Genomic DNA, 25,350 nt, shown 5'->3' with positions numbered 1-25,350 from the left:
GATTGAGAATTTGTATATAGTTACTTGTAAGGAAATATTAATTGTATGTTTTTACATTATGTGACTTGATGTAATATGGAGAATCATCTAAATGATACACTTCTTATAAATCAATTGGTGGAAATATTTCATAGTGGTTATGTTTCTTTTGATATAGCTGATTTAAATCAAAGCATAGCCAATTGTATTGTAAGTTTATATGTTATGTATTCAATATAATGGAAGATAGTTATCATATTTGATAGTTCATTTCATGTGTATGAAAATTAGTTCATTTGGATTCCAAGTTCTAATAAATCCTAGGTTAGATATCACCATCACATCATCAAACATATTCACTAAAATACTATGGTAGGATTAAAAGAAAATTGGCTTGAAAAGAATACATAGTCCTAATGCATAAGGAAACAATCTTGTAGGTGTATATTATGCCTCTGGAAAATGTATGGGGAAAGAAAATAATTCCTTCCCCAAGATTATCGACCAATAAAATATAATGGAATATACTTGATACTCCTAGTAAGGACCTATAAGGCTTAGAGGTTATAATATAAAATTGTTAACACTAGGTCTCCTAAGTCATTTCTAAAGTCACAAGATTTTTGAAAGTGACATATCTAAATATACAAATCAAAATATGGTACAAAGAAAAATAAAATAAAAGAAATTATAAATAATCTTAAACTTGAACCAAGCAAATACACACACACACACACACACACACACACACACACACACACACACCAAACTTAATTATGGATGAAGCTCCATTACCTAGGTGTCACCTTAATACCATGTTCAAACAAAAAAATTACCATGAAAAAGTGGGTTGTGGTCCCCACTAGGTGGCCTTCACCTCTGCCACACTTTGGGCTCATGTGATAAACCATGATGGGGACATTTTTTTCGCTTTTTCGACATGAGTCATACCACTTTTCTAGGCACCTAATAGTTAAAAATGTGAACAAGTTTTATGTTTGAAACCCACCCAACTTTCCACACCTAGGGAGAAGTAGTTCAATGCTTGGAAAGTGGGAGGAGTGTTTAAGAGCTAGGAAAAGTGGATAGAGTTACCTTAGTCATCTCTCCTTGGGATTATTGCAGCTGCCATGTCATGTTGTTTCCTAGGCACCTAGGGTAAGATGGGACTCTTGACCACCCACCTTGCAAAAAGGTTAAATGGGGGCACATGACCCTAAGTCCTTGAAAATTCGCTTAGGGGGGAGGAAATACAAGGTTCAAATAATGAATAATTTGGGATGGGGGCATGTGTAGTATAGGGTGGAGGTAAACGTTAGTACATAGGAATAATTAGGTATTGAAACTTAAAAAATAAAGTTATGATTAGGTGACAATTAGATTAACAATGTAGGTTTTTAAATGAAATTATTAGGAATTTAGGAAAGCTCTTATTAAATAGGATTAACGGCATGTTAGGGTGGTGAGACATATGTTAGTAGTTAATAAGATAAAGGTAATTAGTAGGCATTTAGTGTTTCAAAAAAAATGTAGATTAATTGATTCATAGTAAATAGACATTGAATTGCAAGATTTATTTGGTAATTATAAAGTAACTATTTTATATATAGATATTAGTGGATTGGTAGGTATATGTATTAGTCATGACTAAGTAGTTGGTAATTAAGTAATGTTTTCTACTTAGAACCATAAATCTATTATGTGGAGGAATAAGATAAGAATCGTAATTCTTAATTGAACTTTCATATTACCTTTTTTTTAAAATGGTATGTTCTCCAAATAATAATAAAAAAGATTGGTAAATTGTGACACATCATAGAAATTGGAAAATGAATTAATGATAAACGATTTAAAATACTCAGTGGTAAAACATCTAGTTGGTTTGACTGGTTAAAGGACATAGTGCAAGACTTTCATCAAAATAGTCTTACCATAGTAATGGGGCATAGAATGTAATGAGTAAATGTCATTTATCTAGGGCAATTATCAAACATCTTCACAAAAGCAATTATGAAACCATTATAACAAACATTGACATAGAATTTGTGTTTCATACTTACATATGTCTCACTTCGAGGATAGGATATGAATTCTGATATGACAACATTACCTAGTTATTTAGTTAATGATCAACTTCCCATGAAAACTTGATGTACATGATTTCAAAAGAAAAAAATTCCCTTACACCAACTTTGCCACCTCCAAAACTCAACGATCATAATTGTAATTTCCTTTTTTCTGGACACCTCACAATTCGATAGAACATTCAAACAAATAAAGATCGATACATATTACTTCTAGTTCACCTTTCAAAAAAATAAATTGTTGGTTGTGTTTTGCCTTGTGGAATTTTTGGGCATGACATGGAAATAGTGTAAGGTTTGGTAATGATGCACCCTATCTAATAAAAGGAAAAGGTTTTATCCAACTTGAATAAAAGATTTTATGTGAGAATGCTTAATATTTTGAAGGACTTAACTATAATTTGTTGAGTGTGTCACAATTGAATGGTTTAGGTTGTAAGATTGAGTTTGAGAATAAGATTGCTAGGATATATGATACTAATGGAAAACTAATTGGAAATGGTGATCAAACTAGAGGTAATCTATTCTACCTTGATATGGAGGATTCTACTTGTTTAGGTGTAAAAAAGTGATGATGTATGGCTAGGGCACAAGAGGTTATGTCATGTTAATTTTGATAACTTGGTTATTATTAGTAACATTAGAAGAGTCAAAGGTTTGCCTAATTTGAAGAAACCTGACAATATAATTTGCAAAATATGTTAGTTAGGAAAAATGGAAAAGTAAAGTTTTAAGAGTGATCTGGTGGATAATTTTAGTGAAAATTGAAATGTCTTCAAATCTCTAGATTTTTGCACCATCAAAAAGATCTCAGCATCCTGATTCCAACGCAACTTGAACAAAGTAAAAAGGAATCTGTTTGTGCAAGTTACGCTCGGTCAAAGTTTTGGTCAATAGGTAGACTAGAGGGCTAGATAAGGGGCAAAATCAAACCACCTCAAAAGTGGTCAACAATGGGTTTCAAATTGAAGATCTCGTCAAAAACTTTTCGATGGCGTTCGTTTCGTAAAAAAAAGACTTCATATGTGAAAGTTATGGCCGTTTGAATTTCGGAAGCAAAATGTAACAATGATGATGTCATCATGATATCAGCAGCTCAAGTGATGACACATGTCAAAAATATGAGCAAATAAAATAGTGCCACATGGCACCTCAAGCTCAAATTTGGTGGTTTAAAAATTCATTGAGAAGGTTTGAACCTCCAACCTCCCATTTACTACTTTCCTTCCTTGCCACTAGACCACGTGGAGCTTTTAACAACTTTGTAGCAAATTTTTTTATTTAAACTATGAATGCCACCAAAGCCATTTGAAAAGATGCATAGGTGGGAATTGAACCCTCGACCTGGCTGCCCCTAAAGTAGCTATGTGCCAATACACCACTGATGTGGCTTGTTAAATGCATGGCAGATGTGTTATTTAACCTGTATCAAATAGCGGAGCCCCCTTAAAATAGATTTATTTGTTATTTTTAACAACATTAACCCCTAAAATTATATAAATGCCAAAATGTAAAAATAGAAAAGGGGGTTATTCGAAGGGGATGTTTTGTTTTATACCCTTAATTGGTTTTGAGCCAATTTAGGCAAATTATCTTGTATAAAAAGGGGGGTAGGATGTCATTTGGAAAAACAAGGGAGACTTAAGAGAAATTGTTCTTGGTGAAGTTTTTTTTAAAGGAATAGGGAGATTTTTCTAGGAGATTTTTTGGAGCCATTTTCGTACTTTAGAGTATTGTTATGCTATTGAAGTGCTAGAAGAAATGGTCTTCTTTGGTGCATATTTGTAATTGATTTTTGGAGATTAATTAGATCGATCATACTCTATTGGAGCCGACCCAGAAACGTAGTCACATTTGTGGCGAACTCCAAAATCAAACTTTGTTTGCACTTTCTATCTTCTTCTCTCTCTTAATTTTGTTTATTTCTCCTCAAGTCTTTTTCTGAGTTTTGATGCTTAATCTATGTATAAATGTATTAAGACTTCCATTGAGTTGTATTTTTCATTAAGCATTCAATATTGCAATTAGTCTAGATCCGTCCATCAGATCAAGTGGTATCAGAGCTTAGTTGACTATTACTGCAGTTGTTTTTTGGAATGCTAACAAGATCCAGAATTCAGAAGGGTGAAGGCAAGCTTGAAGAATTTAATCTGAGATCGAGAAGCATAGAACATTTCCAAAGATGTATATTTTTAGAATGAAGGTTTCTGATGAGATCAGTGAACAGGAATTTCAAAGAGTATTTTGCAAGATGAAAGCTAAGGTGGACATTCTTTTTCAGGAGAGACAAGAGCGAAAAGAATGTGAAGACAAGAAAGGGAAACATCATGGAGATGGTGATAAGCAACTAGATCCACCCTCTTCTTCTTCTCCTCCCTCCTCTCCTTCTACTCTATCTTCTCCTCATTCTACTTCTTTTAACCCTTTCAAGATTGGGTATAAGCCTAAGATCAAACTGGATGTAAAATTTGACTTGCCTAAGTATTGTGGTGAACTTGATGCTGAAAAATTGGATGATTGGATTTAGCAAGTTGAAGTCTATTGTAGAGTCCAGAAACTATTAGATGATGTTGATAGGATTCAATTAGCTACTCTAGGATTAGGAGGTACAGCTTTAACCTGGTGGGAGAGTAAGACTAAGGCAGAGGTTTTACAACATGGTAGAGTCAGTTTAACTTGGGAGGAGTTTGTTAATGCTCTTAAAAAGTAGTTTTATCTGCTAGGACATATGCAATAGTTAATGATGGACTTGCAAGTGTTTAGGCAAGGGAAGGATCAAATTATCCAAGAGTACACCCATGAATTTAGGAAAAGGGCTATTGCTTTGAATGTTCCTTTGTACACCCAGGACACTTTGTTAAAGTACATAGGAGGTCTTCATTCCTACCTTAGGCATTCTATTTTGGTATTGAACCCTTGTAATTTGGATGAAGTTTTTGTTCAAGCTATACACTTAGAGTCAAGGGGTAAAGGATCTTTTATTGATAAGTTTGATAATGATGTAAAGAAATCTTCTAAGAATGCAGAGATAGAGAGGAAAGAAGGAAGCTACAGTCAAGAAGGATGAGAAACTTTCTTGCACTCATTGTGACAAGAAGGGTCATGATAAAGAACATTGTTGGAAGTTGCATCCCAAATTGAAGCCTAAGTGGGCTCAAAAATTTGATCAAAAACAGAAAGGTAAGGAGAAAGCAGCAAATGTTGTTATGGATCCTAGTTCAGATTCAGATGATGAGACTAAGATAATAGCTATGGGTTTGAAAGGTAAAGCTCCTATTTCTAGTGTTTCTGTTGCTAGTTGTGCTTCTACTTCTATGGTAAATGATTTGTATGAAGATAAGAAAAGGAATGAGCTTTTTCATTTAAGGGTCGTTGCTAAGAACACTAAAATTGATGCACTCATAGATAGTGGTTCTCAAGTGAACTTGATCTCTGAAAGTATTGTAAGAAACTTGGAATTGAAAACTACATTATATAAGAAACCTTATCCACTAGGCTAGATTTGTGAAAATGATAAGTTGCAAGTAACAAGACAATGCACCTTAAGATTCACAATCACTAGTAAGTTTGTTGATGAAGTACAGCTCGATGTGGTTCCACTAGATATCTGTGGGATAGTGCTTGGTAGCCCTTATCTTTATGACAAAAAAACAATTTTCTATAGGGAGAAGAATCATTATCACTTGTTTAAAGATGGCATTTACTATATTGTGCATTCTCACAGGATTAAGACTGATCGTTCTTTTGCAAACACAAGGCAGTTAAAGAGGGTAATTAATGCAAGTAAAGAGTTAACTCTTATGTCTGTTAGTATAGGCGGTTCTACACTTGAACTTGGAGTAGCTAATCAGGGTCAGATGTTTCAGGATGCACCTGCAGTACAGCATGAGGGAATGATGATTGAAAGCACTGATGGTTCCTTGGGTAAAAATGTTCCTATTGTGAAGGATTGATATGTTGTTGATTTATTCTCTTTCATTTCTGCATTATTGTTCAGCTTGATGCTAGTCAATTTTTGTTGGTTAGTGGCTACGAAAATTGATGTAGATGCTTATGGAAGTGATAAAATAATGTTTATGATCAACAATGTTGTTGCAGTCTTCATTGTGCTTGTGAGTCGGGTATTTCGATGTACAGGTGATATAGGACAAGTGGGGAGGCCAAGTCCTCACTTTATGTCAGAGTAAATGTCACTTTTGGAGGTCCAAAAGGTCTTCAGTAGGGAGGCCTAATCCGGTGGATAATTTTAGTGAAAATTGAAGTGTCTTCAAATCTCTAGATTTTTGCACCATCAAAAAGATCTCAGCATCCTAATTCCAACGCAACTTGAACGGAGCAAAAAGGAGTCTATTTGTGCAAGTTATGCTTGGTCAAAGTTTTGGTCAATAGGTAGACTAGAGGGCTAGATAAGGGGTGAAATCAAACCACCTCAAAAGTGGTCAACAATGGGTTTCAAATTGAAGATCTTGTCACAAGCTTTTCAATGGCATTCATTTCGTAAAAAATGGACTTCATATGTGAAAGTTATGGTCGTTTGAATTTTGGAAGCAAAATGTAATAGTGATGACATCATCATGATATCAGCAGCTCAAGTGATGACACATGTCAAAAATATGAGCAAATAAAATAGTGCCACATAGCACCTCAAGCTCAAATTTGGTGGTTTAAAAATTCGTTGAGGAGGTTTGAACCTCCAACCTCCCATTTACCACTTTCCTTCCTTGCCACTAGACCACATGGAGCTTTTAATAACTTTGTAGTAGATTTTTTTATTTAAACTATGAATGCCGCCAAAGCCATTTGAAAAGATGCATAGGTGGGAATTGAACCCTCGACCTGGCTGCCCCTAAAATAGCTATGTGCCGATACACCACTGATGTAGCTTGTTAAATGCATGGCAAATGTGTTATTTAACCTGTATCAAACAGCGAAGCCCCCTTAAAATAGATTTATTTGTTATTTTTAACAACATTAACCCCTAAAATTATATAAATGCCAAAATGTAAAAATGGCAAAGGGGTTTATTCGAAGGGGATGTTTTGTTTTATACCCTTAATTGGTTTTGAGCCAATTTAGGCAAATTATTTTGTATAAAAAGGGGGGTAGGATGTCATTTTGAAAAACAAGGGAAACTTGAGAGAAATTGCTCTTGGTGAAGTTTTTTTTAAAGGAATAGGGAGATTTTTCTAGGAAATTTTTTGGAGCCATTTTCGTACTTCAGAGTATTGTTATGCTATCGAAGTGCTAGAAGAAATGGTCTTCTTTGGTGCATATTTGTAATTGATTTTTGGAGATTAATCGGATCGTTCATACTCTATTGGAGCCGACCCGGAGACATAGTCACGTTTGTGGCAAACTCCAAAATCAAACATTGTTTGCACTTTCTATCTTCTTCTCTCTCTCAATTCTGTTTATTTCTCCTTAAGTCTTTTTTTGAGTTTTGATGCTTAATTTATGTATAAATGTATTAAGACTTCCGCTTAGTTGTGTTTTTAATTAAGCATTCAATATTGCAATTAGTCTAGATTTGTCCATCAGATCAGAGAGTAAGACTCATACCTCTAAAGGAATATTAGAGATTGTTCATACTTACTTGTGTGGACCAATTGATGTGCAAAGCTACAAAGGAGATAAGTACATTATGCTATTTGTTGATGGTTATTCTAGAATAATGATAGTTATGTTTCTGAAATAGAAATTTGATGCCTTCTAAATTTTTAAGTAGTACTTAGCAAGAGTTGAGAAGAAAATAGGTAAAAGTCCAAAATGTTTGAGATATGATAAAGGAGGATAATTTACATCAAATGTGTTTGAGATGTTTTGTAATGACAAAGGAATCAAAAGACAGACATCTGCCCCTAGGACCCCTCCACAAATGGAATTGTTGAAAGGACGAACATATATGTAATGGACTGTGCTAGGACAATCATGATGGAGAAAAATATTGCTTTGAAATACTAGAGAGAAGCTATAAGTACAACTGTCTATACCTTGAACCATGTGCAAGTCAAGAAATCATTCAACACTTTTTAAACTATGGTATGGATACTCACCCGATGTAAAATATATTAAAATATGTGGAAGAAAGTGTTACATTCTTAAGGATTTTAGGAATGAAAAACTAGATGCAAAAAGTGAAGAAGGTATATTCCTTGGCTATTCCCCAAGAAGTAGAGCTTATAATTGTTTAAATATTAACACTAACAAAGTTGTGGAAAGTGCAAATGTGAAATTTGATGAATATACAGAAGTACATGAGGCTAAACCTATGAAGGAACTAGAGGAATACAAATAATTTATATACTTTTATGAAGGTATGCCTATTGAAAAAGATGATGTAAATCAATTTTCAAATCAACAACTAGTTTTAGTGATTATCGAGTCACATACTATTAATGTTGAGTTGCATTTAGGAACCGAGCTGCATTCAGGTGCTAAGTTACAAAATGAAGTTGAGGCACATTCTAATTTTGAGATTAGTATACATGAAAGAGATTTTGAACTACCTGATAGAGATGTACATAGTGATTCAAAATTTGAGAGATCAAATGAGGAAAATAGACCATAACCAAGATTGTCAAAGTATGTCAAGAGACATCACTTGTAGCACAAATCATTGGAGATAAAGATGCTAGACCAATGTCAAGGAACAAGTTGAGAAATGATACATGTTTGCTTAGCATGCATGAACCTAAAATAGTGAAAGATTCCTTAAGAGATGTGGACTAGAGTAAAGCCATGAAAGAAGAGATTGAACAAATTGAGAAAAATAAGACATGGACTCTAGTTCCTAGACTAGAAGATAAAAATGTGATTAGCACCAAGTGGGTGTTCAAAAAAAAGTTAGAAAAAAATGGTGAAGTCACAAGGAACAAGGCAAGATTAGTTTGTAAAGGATATGCATAATAAGAAGTGATAGACTATGGAGAAATATTCACTCTTGTTGCAAGATTGGAGGGAGTAAGAACTCTGCTTGCTTACTCTACATACAAAGGTTTCAAAGTTTATCAAATGGATGTTAAATTTGGATTTCTGAATGGTATATTGGAGAAAAAGATTTTTTATAGAACATTCAAAAGGATTATTTGATGATAACAATAAAAATATGGTATGTAGACTACACAAAGTGTTATATGGTTTTAAGCAAGCACCAAGAGAATGGTATGAAAGGCTTCATAATTATCTTATGAATATTACATTTGACAGGACTGATGATAACAACAATCTATACTTGAAGACAATGAAATGCAAAGGTATTTTACTATCTAAATTTTTTATTGATAATGTCATATTTGGAGGTCAAGATACTTTATGTAATGTTTTTGTAGATGAAATGAAGAAAGAATTTGAGATGTCTATGTTTGGAGAGATCAAGTTCTTTGTGGGTTTGTAAGTACATCATATGAAATATGGTATCTACATCACTCAATCAAAGTATGCAAAGGAAATATTTAAAAAAATTGGATTGGAAGATTCCAAGCCAATAAGCACACCTATGGTGACAAGAGATAAATTATCAAAGAATGATGATTCAACTAAGGTGAATCAAACATTTTACATGTCTTTGGTTGGCAAATTACAAAGTTTAGTACACAACAAGGATAACTTTAATGGCTAATCTTTTCCAATTGGCTAATCTCACGCATCATGAACCCCAAATTTGGCTTTTCTTTCTCACTTTTGGGGTGGTCACATCACCTTCACTTTACAAAAATTGGGTCCCATGCTTAGGCTAATTTCCAATAATAATTCATAAGTATTTTTATTTTAGTAATGACTTCGCTAGTGTAATCTATTTTGTCCACATGGTAAATTATATATATTCACCTACAATTTTGAATTCTTATCTTAATCAATGTTATATTAGCCAATATTTGGTAAAAATGTAAGCTAGGTTGCAAGTTAAGTATGTAGATTCCACATGTGTCCCTATTCCAAAAAAAATTCATGAAACTTCTTATCCTTTCTCACTTTGGCCCAAAATAGATTTGATTTGGAACATTTATCTTTACTTTTAGGACTTTTTTTCAAACTAGGTATTATTTTAAAAGTTTTTCCAAAAATAGCATTTAGGCCATTTATTTAGGATCCTCCAACAATTATAAACAATAGGGATGTTGCCTCCATACCACCATTCAATAATTTGGAGGGAAACTATAATGGTATAAGTGGGATAAATTTAACCTTTAAATTAGATGATCAATTAGGATCCATATTATAATTATAATAAAATCATGATTTATAGGTATGTGTACTTCTATCCATGATTTTCATCAATAATGAAAGATTTGCCTTGATTTTATAGAATTTTTATAGAGTTGAAAAAAAATTGCCGATAAAATTAATTTTTTTATTACTCAAAAAAAGTGATTCACCAATAGAAATTAATTATTTTCCCTTGAACTAAAGCTTGATACGCCAAAATTTTATACATTTTTCAATAGAAGGTTTTCTTAAAGTTATCCTTGGTACAAAATAGACCTAATATTACATTATCTATTGGGATAGTTGTAAGATTCTCTGCTAATCCCACAGAGAATCATTTGATGGTTGTTAAGAGAATAATGAGATATCTGAAAGGAACAAAAGACTATGGTCTATACTATAAGAAAAATGAGAAATTTGAATTGAGGGCCTCCACTGATGTTGATTGGGCTGGAAATATTGATGACAAAAAGTGCACTACTGGAGGATCATTTTTCTTAGGAAAAAGGTTGGTTATAAGGATTGGCAAGAAACAAAACTGCATATCTCAATCTATTGTTGAAGTTGAATATGTTGTTACTATAGTAAATTGTAAAAACATTGTATGGATCAAATAGCTAGTCCAAGGTATGAAGGAGGAAATCATTGAACCTGTGATACTTTATTGTGATAATACAAGTGCTGTAAATATATCAAATAATCTTGTGATGTGCACAAAGACTAAGCACATTGAAAACAAGTATCATTACTTAAGAGAGTTAGTTCAAGATAAAGTGGTGAAGATGGAATATGTTAACACAAAAGAAAAAATAGCAGATATCTTTACAAAAGCATTACCTAAAGATGCTCATGAGTATCTAAGAGGTAAATAAGGTGTGATACTCCTATCAAAGGCTATTTAAAAAGCATGAGAAGTGCTCTACATCAAACAAGATGATTGACATATGCTACATGTATGCGGGAAATGTGGGTCTCTATATTCACACACACTTCAACATGATCCTTATATGCAAAATCATCCCAGAATAAATGTTGGGTTGTTCATCCAAAACAATTCACCAAGGTGATCTACTACCTCCTAACTAGAATGATTATGCTATTGCTCTCAGACTGAGAAGCTAGCAACTAGACATCTAGAATGAAGGATTTTGTAAAGCTAAATGAGATGCAATACTAAGCTAGCTGAAACTAATATGGCAATGTAAGCTAAAAATGTGAAAATGCTTGAGTCAATAATTTAGCATAAGTTCAATGCAAATCAATTGTTAACCTTCTAAAAGGAGGAATTGAGGGCTTCTTAAATACAATCCAAGAATTTGATCAATGTTTGAGATAAAATTGAATGAATTATCGAGATCTGAAGAAGATTTAGTTAGAATAGAAAGTTTCCTTATGAAAAGGAAGTTAACTGGTTGTTGTTGAGAGGAATAAGGAGTTAACTGATTTAATTCCTTTTCTGATTTCAGCTAACTCAATATTTCCAATTCTAAATTGAAGAGAGAATATTGGAGAATATTTGATTTAAGGAAATTAAATGTGACCTTATAATTGAATATTCTAATCAATTGAATAATTAAATTCAACAATTAAAATGAGGATATTTAATTAAATCAAATATATTTAATTCATCATGTATATTAGCTAAAGGGTAAATTTAATTTAATTAAAGTACCAGGATTTATAATTAAATTAATTCAATTAAAAGGTTAATTTAGCAAAATCAATGAATATTCAAGAATTAATTAAAGTAAGTGATTAATATAGATTAATGATTTGCTACATTTGACACTTAGGTCAAGTAGCAATTATCAAAATTGGGATTGCTTAGTAAAATAGGACTTTGAGTAATATCGATAGACCAAAATTAGTTTAGCATGGCAATGTGCCAATTTTGGAGTATTACATTTGCCCCTCTTTGAATAAATGTGCAAGCAACATGTTGATTTAATAAAATTAGAAGTATGAAGCATAGGTCGAGAAATGAGATTGGTTCTAGAATTGATGATACAGAGACGAATTGATAAGCTTTTTAAGGTTTTCTTCAGAATGAGGCTTCACCTTAGGGAATCCAAATAGAGCACCTAGATACTAAGATTGATAAGATTTTAAAGTTATCTCCAGAATGAAGTTTAACCTTAGGGAATCTAGATAGAACATCTAGATACTAAGATTGATAAGATTTTTAAGGTTATCTCCATAACAAAGTTTAACCTTAGGGAATCTAGATAGAACACCTAGATACCAAAATTGATAAGCTTTTTAAAGGTTATCTCTAGAACGAATTTTAACCTTAGGGAATCTAGATAGAACACCTAGACACTGAAATTGATAAGATTTTTAAAGTTATGTCTAAAATGAAGCTTAACTTTAAGGAATCTAGATAGAACACCTAGATACCAGAATTGATAAGCTTTTTAAGGTTATCTCTAGAAAAAAACTTAACATTAGGGAATCTAGATAGAACACCTAGATGCCAAAATTAATAACCTTTTTAAGGTTATATCCACAATGAAAATTAACCTTAGGGAATCCAAATAGAACACCTAGATACCAATATTGATAAGCTTTTTAAGGTTATCTCTAGAATGAAACTTAACCTTAGGGAACCCAGATAGAACACCTAGATACCAGAATTGATAAGCTTTTTAAGGTTATCTCCAAAAGGAAACTTGACCTTAGGGAATCTAGATAGAACACTTAGATACCAAAATTGATAGAACAAAGATTGTCAAACTTCACAGAATTGTTCCCAGAATGAGACTCAATTCTAAGGAGTTAGGGTTAGACTATTCGGATACCTGTCCATTAGAAGATGACAAGATTAATTAGAATTCATAGAATTATCCCTAGAACAAAGCTTAATCCTTAGGAGTTAGGGTTAGACTATCCCAATACCTATCCATTAAATAGTGATTGAAAGCAAGAGCATAGAATTATCTTCAAAATGAACACTAGTACATTTGACCCCATTTTTAGACCAAAATTTTTGACCATCTATTCAAATGGGTCAAATTGGTCAGAATAGGAAAAGAAAAATGTCATTTTAAAAAAATCGATGCCCGTGTTGGTCAAAATTTTGACCAACACGGGCTTCATTATGTTAAAATGAAAAGTTTTCTATTTTGTGCCCTGATTCATTGTTATGGCAGAAAGACTTGTATGCTTATTTTTGCTTCCATGGCATAGACTAAAATGGTATCTGCAAACAAAATATGCACCCTCCCTGTATGGATCATATAGGATATTGAAGAAAAATGGCATTGTAGGGCAAAGCAAGTTCTTTATGTTCTTATTTATGCTTATTTCTGCTTCCATGGCACAGACTGAAAGGATATGTGCCATCTAGGGTTCATCCTTGCTGAATCTCAAATAGTTTTTGCTTTGTGTGGCTGAATCATTAGGCAATGATGGAATTGTGGGAGGAATCAAAGAAAGAAATGGGAGTTCGAATGAAAACTTTGGCTAAAGAGCATACTTCTATTAAACCAACTTATAAAGCAGTGGTTATAGAGAAAGTATTGACCATACCAAAGTCAGAAAGATTTGAAGGAGAACTGTGCATTAAGCAAGTGGGTAATGGAGGAGATAGTAGCTGACATGCTAACGCCAATGGACATCGAGCAGGAGCTGGAGCTGGAGATACAAATATCTACCCTAACAACAGAAAGCGTGGTGAAGGTAAAGTCTTATCAAAAAGTATGGCACCCGCCCTTTCTTCAATCCTTATAATCTTTCTTCCTTAGACCATCTTTGTTCTATAATTATGAGGGTTTACAAACACATTATAGGCATATGCATCTCTACCCAATTATACATAATAGTTACAAACTAATTGATTATCAAATAATATCTAGGTAGTGATAATACCACAAGAGTTGATATAAGAATAATATATGTTGTAAATGATAGCTTGAAACAAGAGGGGGATGTATATGTTTGTACCAGGTATGTCTTGATTGTCTTTGTTCAGAGTTCAATTAAATATTGTTGTTGAAGAGTTTTGATTGTGCTCCTTTATATGGTTGTATAAAATTTCTGTTAAAACTTAAAATGCCTATTTTTTTCTTCTGTCTATATATCTTCCTTATTTCCCCCTTTCATCCTCCCTGTTCTTGAATGGTGAGCTATATATATTTATGTGGAGGACTTAAGGTCACTAATCCCTATTGTAATCAATGTCTCTTTTGAAGAGACACGTCTCTTCTCCTAAATAATTGCTAACCATTCTGAATGCAAGCAGTCATGTTAATATTCCTCAAGACCATCGATATCTTAAAATATTTTAATTACTTTCCTTAACACTATTGTTTTCTCAATTAATTATTGGCAATTAGAAAAGAATATGGCTTCTTGCATCCTAATCGTATATCATTGGTGGTATCATTACGGTCTCATGACACTTGGGCCTTAGTAAAAACAATGAATCTTTTTGAATTCAATGGATAAATTGGACATTTAGATTGTGATTGTATTAATTTCAAGCTATTAACCCTAATTTAATTTTAAAAAGTAATTTAATTCCATTCTTTTTTATGAGAGATGGGTTTGTGTGAATCACTACTAATGAAACATGGGTAAATGAGTTTGACTCAAAAATTACACAGATGAATCCTTATAGCAATATCACAATTTGAGTTGCTGTGGAAAATATCTTCTACTTAGTATTTTAATTTTTAGTACTTAGATTTAACTACTGAATATTTGCGGTTTACATTCTTTGTTAAGACAACAATGATGATGGTGATTTATGCTTTGAAACTTGTGATATGTGCAAGCAGGTATGGAAGATGGGTGTGATAAGTTAGTTGGAAATCTTCTCTACATGGTTCATCACATCACTCAATTTTCACAGAAAAAGTTTTCTATTTCGTGCCCTAATTCATTGTTATGGCAGAAAGACTTGTATGCTTATTTTTGCTTCCATGGTGCAGACTAAAATGGTATCTGTGAATAAAATCTGCACCCTTCCTGAATGGGTCGTACCGGATATTAAAGAAAAATGGCATTGAAGGGGAAAGCAAGTTCTTTATGTGCTTATTTATGCTTATTTCTGCTTCCATGGCTCAAACTGAAAGGGTATCCCCGAACAAAATCTGCACCCTCCCTATATGGATCATACAGGGTATTGAAGAAAAATGACATTGAAGGGAAAAGCAAGTTCTTTATGTGCTGCTCTAGCGCATTGATGTCCTTCCTAGACAGATCTTTAGCAACCTATAGCACAAAGGGGATTGAAACAACATCATCGAATTGAGAATAAATAAAAATGCAAGGGAATGGCATAAATAACAAAGTGAATGCTCCTATACTTTTTCATCATCTTAAGTCCTCCTTTTTGGAAGTTCTATGTCTCTTACATATTTTTTTCTATGTAACTTTTAACCTTTGTGCCTTCTACATCTGCTATATAAGCTCTCATTGTCAGTCTTTTATTAGATACTATGATCTTTATGTTTATTATTGTGAACTTCATTCAGTCATGTTGCACTCTTACCTTCGAGTAACCCATTGTTCTTTTCATTTCATGTACTCTATCTAGTCATGGTTCACATTTTTTATTGCACATGGATAGCAAACTATCATTGATTTTCTATTTCATCATTATTAGGAAGACTAGGTTGTACAGTCAATAATGATTGGGTTTTTTTTTTTGTAGGGTACAATTCAGTCTAATGATTCTAATGTTCAAGAGAAGCTTCTCGGATACCCATTGGATGATTCTAAAATATTGGAGCTTGTTACTCGATAAATTCATGGAGTAGGTACAAACATTTTTCTTTTTCTTTTTTGGCATTTCTTAGCTCATGCTTTTGACTACTTGTTATGTAACTTTAGTTTATGCAACACAAATCCTAATGCATGCTATAACAATCAGAAGAATTATATATCTAGTGGATTATTACTATGCATCTCATATAATGTTTAGTATTACATTAAAAAAATTCATATTCTTTTAGGTTGTTCAAGATTTTTTCATTTAGTTATATTTTAAAATGGAAATTTTGAGTTTTTTTAATATATTTTTTAAATATGAAATAGTCATTTCCTATATCTTGTACTAAACTTTTACCTTATCCCAAATTGTGTCCCAATCTCCAAAACTGAGAGAGCTTTTCATACCCAATCCCCTAGGTTCTCTACTAATTGAATGAAAGATACTTCTACCCTTCAAACAATTGAATTAAACCCTTTGATTTCTCAATAAGAGTGGCTCCCTGTTGAGGCCTATCTATTTCAAAGAGTAGTTGGGATTGCTAAGTAGCTATAAGTTGTTACTGAATGGTGTGTTGGATACCACTAAATCTTCTTTTGTCTGTACAAAGTTTTTTGTGTTTCACAGGTTTTCTAACTATTATCCATTAGGATAGTGATTAACCATAGCCACCATTCCATCATTTTAATTAAGTAAATTGATTAACTTGGCCCTAGCTTTATGTTTTGTGCCTATCATCCATAGTGCAACAACAAGAAAGTTGCTAAAAGATCTTATTTTGGCACAAAAGGAAACTTGGTTTGAAACTTTGATGTATACCCGTGCACTATTCCAAAGATCTTATTTTAGTACAAGAACAAGGAATGTTAGGATAAGTTGTAGAATCTATGTCTACACATTTTAGTTTTATTTTACTGAATGTTTATAGATCCCTTCAACTAATCCATTTCATACATATCTTGTAATCATTGCATTCCATGAGAAGACATCATGTAAGTTCTTATATTGAAAATTGTAACTCTTCCCGCTATTAAGTCCATAGTGTTCAAAATACAATCTCTATTTAAAATTAGATTCCTCTGGACTACATGGTTTTGTTAGATCTAGATACACTCATCTACTTAATCAAGTTAAATGAAATCCTCCTGGAAATAACAAGACAGTGACCAACCTTTTACTTCAGTTTCAAATAATTCCCACTGTGTATGATTTTAAGATGGCTCAGAGTTGCCAAAAGTGTTTAACTGCACTACTACATTTGATCTCATTTTTCTACTAAAATTTTTGACCATCAATTAAAAAGGTTTAGGTTGGTCAGATTGTAGAAGGAAATTTTTCTCTTTTTTAAAAATCTAACCTGTGTTGGTCGAAATTTCAACCAACACCAACATGTTGGTCAAAATTTTGACCAACACGAGCTTTAACTTTAAAATAAAAAATCATTTGACCAAGCGCGTGAAGGAGCTGGAGGATGGTTAAGGGTTTAAGTTTTAATTTGCGAATGGATTCCCTAAAATTTGCCAGTTAAAGTTTTGGTGAAGAGGCAGCATTTATTCATAGCCACATTGCAGAGGGGCAAAAATTGATGCAAATGTTGCAGAGGCAAGCACAACAACAACAACAACAACAACAACACATAGAAGGTTTGTTAAATGGCTCTGCTAATGGGTTGGTCAGTAATGATCCTCTCCTCTGGCAGAACCCAGGGATAGAAAATGCCATTGCAACAAAAATGTACAAGGAATGACTAAAGCTACCTCATCCGAGAGATTCCATGGATGATGGATCCCTTAAGGTGTTTGATTAGTTTATGCACCCATTTGAATACTTATCAAACTAGTGCATAGTATGAACAATGGTACTAATTTAAACACATAAAATGTGTGACTTCATTTTGTAAATCATCATTAAAAGACAGTTGTATGGTTGTTGGTACATTGATTTCACAAAGATTTGGAGATAATGTTGGTCAGTTATTGTATGCAAACCAAACAACAATGCTAAAGGCATAAAACACGCCTGGGTAGCCTTCAGGGTATATAAATTCTCAGCACAAATTTCTATGTCAAACTTACACTAATTCATGTATTTACAACTAGAAAGTGTGAATTGAATTTTAGTATTTGGTTCTAGTATAATGGTTTTTCATTTGAGCTGAAACTTTTGCTTGATGATTATACATTTGGATTAGAGTTTTCTTTCCAAATTGTATTTCTCACCATGTATATATGGCCTTAGTTCCTTGTTATTTTGCATGTTGCATGTATAGACAATTTTTACATAGCACTGAAGGTAAAATGTCCGCTGCTCTCCAGCAGGTCCAAGTGCATAATCAACAGCTGCCCGTAGCCCCACAGGTGTGTAAATGCTTTTCTTGTTCAATTCTGTTAACTTTTATATATAATTATATAATTAGGCCCTTTTGTAAGGATACTGATGTATTAGAGGATATACAATGGCACAGGACATCAAAACTGAGATGAATGCAGTACTTGGTCAGAGATCTAGTGCCTCAGAAGCTTCATTGTTTGGGGTACTAGGAGCGGGTCACTCAAAAACAAGCTTGCTAAGCCTAGGTTTGATGTCTTTCAAATTTAGATCCAAAAAACAAGTTCAGCAATCTTTTAAAATGACTATCTAAGAAAGGTTTGGTTTGAGAGTGTTGAGAGTAGCCTCACTTTGAGGCTGCCCCTACATATTTTCACTGCTACATTTAACCTCATTTTTTGACTAAAATTTGTGACCATCAACTAAATAAATTTAGGGTGGTCAAAATGTAAAGGAAAAAATTTCTTTTTTTTCACATATAATTATACATCCACAAAGGAAAAAACCATTTGTCGTTTTAGGTCTTTCTCACACCCGGTTTCATTTTAGGTTTTCTCTAAATTTTTGCATGGTTTTTGCAGAGGTTAGGGCTGGTCTTCAAAGTGAATCTGCCCCCTACTACGGCTACAAGAAACTGTGGGCTAGTCTTGAAAGCGAATCTGCACCCTACACCCTGGTCGAGCTTCTTCTGGAAAATGTGGGCTCTCTTTCCTATCTACTCAATCCTCATCATGAAGTTTATGGTGTTCGAGGAGGGTTAGTGCACTATTTTCCAGGTATTTCATTATCTTCATACCCATAGTTAGAATATAGAATATACAGTTGCACATTCTTTCCCTTTCTATAGAATTGCACTTAATTGGAGATTTAACTGCAGTGTTTTTCTGAGATCAAGTTTTTAAGTCGATTGTATCTTAAAAATATGAGAGGTTTTTTAAATAGTTCGTAATAATTTGTTCATATTATTTCTATAATAGATCATAGAATATAATAGATCTTACACAATTGAATTTAGAAGTGTATGATTATTACAATTAGATCTCTCCAATGAACCGTCATCAAAAAAAGGATGTGTCAAATATTTATTTTATTAACCATGGATTAAGTAACTACATGCCCAAATGTAATCAATCTGCCTAATTGTTTTCAAAAGAATCTTGCAATTAGTTCCATCTTTTCTTGTTAAGATAAAAAACTTGCTGCAGTAATCTCCTAAATCAGAAATAGAATTCAAGTCTATTAAGGCGTTAGCTATTAATTGGAAAGGTTTTGAATAACTAAAAGTTCACCTGAAGATCACTGCAAAAAACTTAGGAAAATTATTTGCTGAGATGTAGGTTAGAGAAATACGTGCACTTGAATTACTTCTGGACAAGATGCATAAAGCTTATTTGTATAAGGAGTCAATACATCTCTGTGATTGATATTTGATTTCTTGATTCCGTTGCATCTTAAACAAGGATAATTATATGGGATTGTGATGGTCCAGGTGACTCTTTTTGTTGTCCATTGTGGTGGGTGTTTCTACTACCTACTAGCACGGTGGTATCCTGACCCCAAAAGCTCCTGGATTGGTAATACATACCCAAACTTCAAGAAGGAAAGCCTCTGGACTAAATACATCTCCTCCATGTATTGGTCTATAACAACCTTAATCACTATTGGGTATGGAGATCTCCATGCTAAGAACACTAGAGAAATGGTTTTCACTATAGCATACATGCTCTTCAATCTTGGGTTACAAGCCTACTTGATAGGCAATATGACCAATCTTGGTGTCCATGGCACTCGAAGAACATTTAACTTTGTAAGTATATGCAGTAATAGTATTAATTAGGATGCATATTAATAACCTAGTATATTGTTTTTCTATGTAATTTCTAATGGAATGCTATGTTAGATGGGGTATAGAGAGATGCAGCGAATGCTACCTCAGATTTATGTGATAGAAACAGACTGCCACATACACTAAAAGAACAAATTCTTGGACATATGAGGCTCAAGTTCAAAATGAAAGCTTTGTAGTAGCAAACTGTAGCAGGCCTTCCCAGGGCAATTCAGTCTGCCATAGCTCAACATTTGTTTTACTCAACAACGCAGAAAGTCTATCTCTTTCATGGAGTTTCAGATGATTTCATTACTCAGATGGTAAATTAATCACGTTTTGCTAAAAATTTGTTAGTGTGGGTTTAGAGATTTTCACAATCTATGTTTATATCATTTAATTGTTTTAGAATTTAGTTTGTGTAATTTTTTATATCAACATTTCAAATTACATTCTATGATCTATTAATCAGAATGCTAAGAGAATGAAAGAATATGTAAGATTATAAGATTGTAAGGTTTACAAATAACAATCATTTGCTTTGCCTCATAAATGGATTAATGATTACCTCTTATACCAATTTAATTTGAACTGTTCTCTATAGGGGAAGAGATCTAATAGCCATCTAGGTTAATTTTGAGCACTTAGATCTCCTAAGCTGTAAGTTGAATTATGCTGATTTTTCCAATGTAGCTTTGTAGGTGACTCAAGAGTTTAAAGCTAAGGTTTTATGTTTGGGATCTCTTAGAAGCAATGGAGTGTGAATTCATTGAAAAGTGTCATTTTAAAACACTCATCCATATTCCAATAGCCCCTCACCCAAAAAATAGTACTTTTGGCACAACTGGACCAATCAGCAACCAAGAAAGATAAAAAATAATCAACTATTAGTACGTGTGTGATCAACTATTAGTACATGTATAATCAGCTATTAATATATATGTTATCAATTTTTGGAACTTTTTAAAAGTGACAATTAGGAAGTATCTATCACAAAACCCTCCTCATGATCAATGACCATGTGGTGACTACTAGATCTCTTCCCCTATTTTGTTTTTGAGATTTGAAATGAATTTTATATCGTTACTATTCTCAATTTCTTGTATCTTTTTCACTTGTGGGTATTTGCATACTAGTCATATTGAAGTTATGTAAAGTTGTAAGCATTTATCTCTATGTGCATTCCTCTTTACAGGTGATGGAGATGGTGGCAGAGTACATTCCTCCTAGAGAAGATGTAATTCTCCAGAATGACATCCCATTTGAGCTATATATAGTTGTTTCTAGAGTAGCTATAAGTTACATTCTCGCAATCTTGCATTCCTTTTCCACATCTATCATGATTCCTACTTTGACACTATTTGGTATGATTCCTGCTCTGATGCTATTTAGTTTATTTAATGAAAACATTTTTTTAAACCATGAAGCTGCATTCTTTAGGCATATTGAGGGAAGCAATAACAAACCCTCTCTTACAAGATGGTGAAGATAATTTTTTCATTCTCTCATTTTCAACAGCATCTGAAGCAGCTTAAAGGAAAAAATTTAGAGCATTTGCCATCTGAAATACAAGTTGCTTATACAGAAAGTGATGCAAAGTCTCCATTGCCAATAGGCCTTAATTATACAGCTTCAAAAGGGAATGTTCAATTCATGGAAGAACTTCTGAAAAGAGGATCCAAATCTAAAGATGCAGATTATAATGGCTTCGCTTCTCTAGTTAGTTAAATTATTTATTACTCATATTAACAATGGGCCAATGTTTTTGATCTTATGAACTGATATTTTGGAAAAAATCATATCAACAGGTTGAATCCCCTCGTAAAAGATTTCTTCCTATAAAATTCTTATTAACGAACAAAGTAGCCTTAGAGTACAAAACCTAATATAAATTCCATAAAGTATAACAGTCCCCTTGATTAGCAGCCATACTAATCATTTGCATTGTAACTAATTCGTTCCAGAATAAGCATATTGAAAAATTGGATGATTTTCACCATTCATTATTTGGCATGTTTGAATGGGAGATGAGCATGAATTCTGCAATAGGGGATCTAAAAATTAACTCAATCTCCAACTCTTTTTATCCTCAATTAGTTGCAAGTCCACCCAAAAGAGTAACAATACACTTATCTCATCCAAGCACTCAGAAATCAGATAAATTACGTGGAAAATTGATTGTTTTGCCTTCATCACTGGAGGAACTATTGCAAATAGTAGGTAGATTCTAGCAATTTGGCATTACATTTTGATTGCTTAGATGTGTTCGTTTACAATGCTTAAACAAAAGAGCCATTTGGCCATTTGGTTTCTCTGTCTTTCTTCCATTCAAAACACAAGAGCTGACCCTACTATGCACCTCATACATATTGCAACATAATGCACCTTCCACCTTTACAAAATGCATACTTATTGCCTGCACATTATACATACTCATCACCACTACAACACAAATTAGAACTCCCATTGCCTTCGACATCTTTTCTTTCAAGAATATACTGCAAATTGCAATTGATGATTCAATCCATTTGATTCTCTCCCTTTTATAGTTTTAGAAGCCCATGAGTTGGCACTTGATGATGTCAACTTGGACAGTAGTGACTATTACAGTGGACATTAATGATTTTATCTTCTATAAGAAAGTGACAATAAATCTTGCTCCCTAAAAGGAAAACATGGAAATTGTGATTGGTATTTAAAAATTGCATAAATTGGTTAATAGAGGGCACAAACTACTTACCGTAGAATTCAGCATTAAAGAATTTTGATCCTCTTTGGAGAATAGAAATCTATTCTTAGAAAATTCAAACAATCTTGATCCTCATTGGAGAACAGAAATCTATTCTCAGAAAATTCATTTGGCTGAATGTGTTTAATGAGTGCTTGTTGTAACAACCATATAACTTAATAGAATTTTATTTTTTTGAGAGATTATAGGATCAGAGCTTATTGTTTTTCCTCTTGGCAAGTAGACTCTGAATTCATGAATCTTTATTCATAAAATTGGTTAGTTTAGTGGCTCTCCCGATTGAAACAAATCTTAGGTTTGGAGGTAGTCCTAAACTAAATCCATTTTAATAATATTAATATGTTGTCAAAAATAGAAATTAACAATTGACATGGGATGCATTTCTTATATGACCTCTAAAGCCGCTATGGAGATAACGACCAAGATTTTGACGGACTACTTATGTGACCTCTAATGTGGTTGTGGGGACGATGACCAAGATTTTGGTGAAGAAATTGAGAGGCACCAAAAATTACAGCCAACTATGTCCAGACTAAACCAATATTCTCCTTCTAGTCGACTTAATCATTTCACTTTATTGATGCAATCATTAGTATAATGTAGAATCTAGATTTAATGTAAAATGAATTCGTAAATATAATTTTTGGAACATTTAAATAGGCATATTCCTTTGTCTATGGGGAACATTTAAAGCAGACAACCTTTAAAAATCAAATTTGTTTTATCTCCTATAGCTCTTCTCATCTTGATGATGGATCACTGAGTGTGATTCAAAATGTTGATGCAAAAATGTGGCACACAATCAAATCCAGAATATGCATCTCTCTGGTACACTTTACTTTCAGTTGTATTTTATTTTTAAGAGTGCTTACAAGTTCCATCATTGCCTTATTCTTTATTTATGAATTGTGTTTTTCATCATCAAATGTTTTGGTGTCTTGAAATTCATGTTCTATGTCATTAGCCTGTGTGAAATGACTAATAAGATTGCTCATTTCAATTTCCAATACTGAAGGTTCTTACTCTTCTGAGTTACTAGAGTTGAAGAATAAGTAATCTTTTTTTCATCAGGGTGAATTTCACTTGTTCTCTCTTGTTATGAGAAGCATCTTTTGATTGTTTTATGCCCCATACCTCCCATTTCATGTCTGTCTATTTCTTTTATTAGAAAATATCTAGAATCATAGAATGACTTGTCTGTCTTGGGTTTAACTATAGCACTAATTATATTTTTATTAAAAAAATAATTTTTTTCTTTCAAATGATTTCATCCCTTTGACTTGAAGAAAATAACAGCCTAGTTCCAAACACTACATGGTTTTCTTAGCCTTTGATGAGTAGTTTCTGATGCACAATGAATTATGGAAAACAAATGTCTGACACCAACCACAATTTCATTCTGAAAAGTGAAAATTATTAGTTGGGCCTGTATAATAAAGTTTCTTGTCTGTTCATTTACTCTTTTATTTTTTATTAATAACTTACTCATTAAAAATTATGCAAATCTTTCACCTCCACATTTTAGCCCTCTTGTGATCAGTGTCTTACAAAAGTGCCTTCGAGTTGTCGAGTCAAGTTCCAAAAGTCAGAAGCTTGCCCACCGGACAATGATTTCATTCTATGTAGCCAATGTGATGAACTTTCTTTTGCAAGCTCAGGTGTGTATTTTTTCTTCCTCATATAGTTCATTCTGAGTTTGAAGTCAGATCCTTATGTTGACAAGTGGATATTTCCTCTCATAGGCTAATTCAAGGTCATTATCTTTCACAATTGTGACTACTTTTCTTCCAAAAATCAATCAAGTATATCAATCTGATCATGGTTCAGGAGATTTTCTTTGTGAATGGAGTCCATTTAGAAGTTTGCTTCATTTTTCCCAAGGCATATTATCCAAAGAGCAAGTGCGATCTAGTTTGGAATCAATAGATACTCACTTTTTGGGAAAAGGCAATCCTACTGTTCAACGATCTCTTTCCCAAGTGTTGTCACTTGTAGAGAATACAAATTGTGAGAGGAAATCTGGTGCAGCAACTGCATTTGCATCCTCCATAGTATCTGCAATGCCAGAGGAAATAGTGGAAAACTTTCCTTCCCTTGTTACATTATGCCATAAAGTGTTTGGAAAGAACTTTTCTGTCTTTTTGGCTTTGTTGTGTGCGCACAGAGATCTTTTTGGTAGAATTGCTGAGGCCTGGGATGATTATTTCTTATTGGGTCTAAAGCTTGCCAAATATTTTTATCAGACAAGTAGAGATAATGGTAATCTCCAAGTACATCATGTTGATAAGCAAGACTCTTCTTTGGATGATGGGTTCAAATTTTATCAAATGAGACATAAAAGTACAGAGAAGCAGTCACTGTCTATTTCCATGGGTGGTGGATGTTCTAATGATTTGGCTACTGTAGCTTTTATTTCTTTTATCCAATCCATACCATTCTCTGTTTTGTTTATGTTAAGTGCAAATTG

The 25,350-nt window shown here is 33.1% G+C and overlaps 1 protein-coding gene across 1 annotated transcript; it reads left to right on the top strand.

The window, feature by feature from the left end:
- The first annotated feature begins 18,278 nt into the window (after nt 1-18,278).
- Nucleotides 18,279-21,862, top strand: LOC149540423 (potassium channel KAT2-like). Its single transcript, XM_089802684.1, is given in 9 exon segments — nt 18,279-18,338; nt 18,446-18,527; nt 18,891-18,945; nt 19,062-19,085; nt 19,647-19,725; nt 19,799-20,116; nt 20,221-20,457; nt 21,330-21,422; nt 21,653-21,862. Coding segments are annotated over 9 exon segments (1,158 nt in total).
- The last annotated feature ends 3,488 nt before the right edge of the window (nt 21,863-25,350 follow it).

The sequence above is a fragment of the Cupressus sempervirens genome, chromosome 9, assembly GCF_028749045.1.
Source record: "Cupressus sempervirens isolate cs-2001-9-10 chromosome 9, ASM2874904v1, whole genome shotgun sequence".
In the NCBI taxonomy this organism is placed as follows: Eukaryota; Viridiplantae; Streptophyta; class Pinopsida; order Cupressales; family Cupressaceae; genus Cupressus; species Cupressus sempervirens.
Note: the sequence above shows the minus strand (reverse complement) of the source record. Positions and strands in the feature narration are given on the sequence as shown.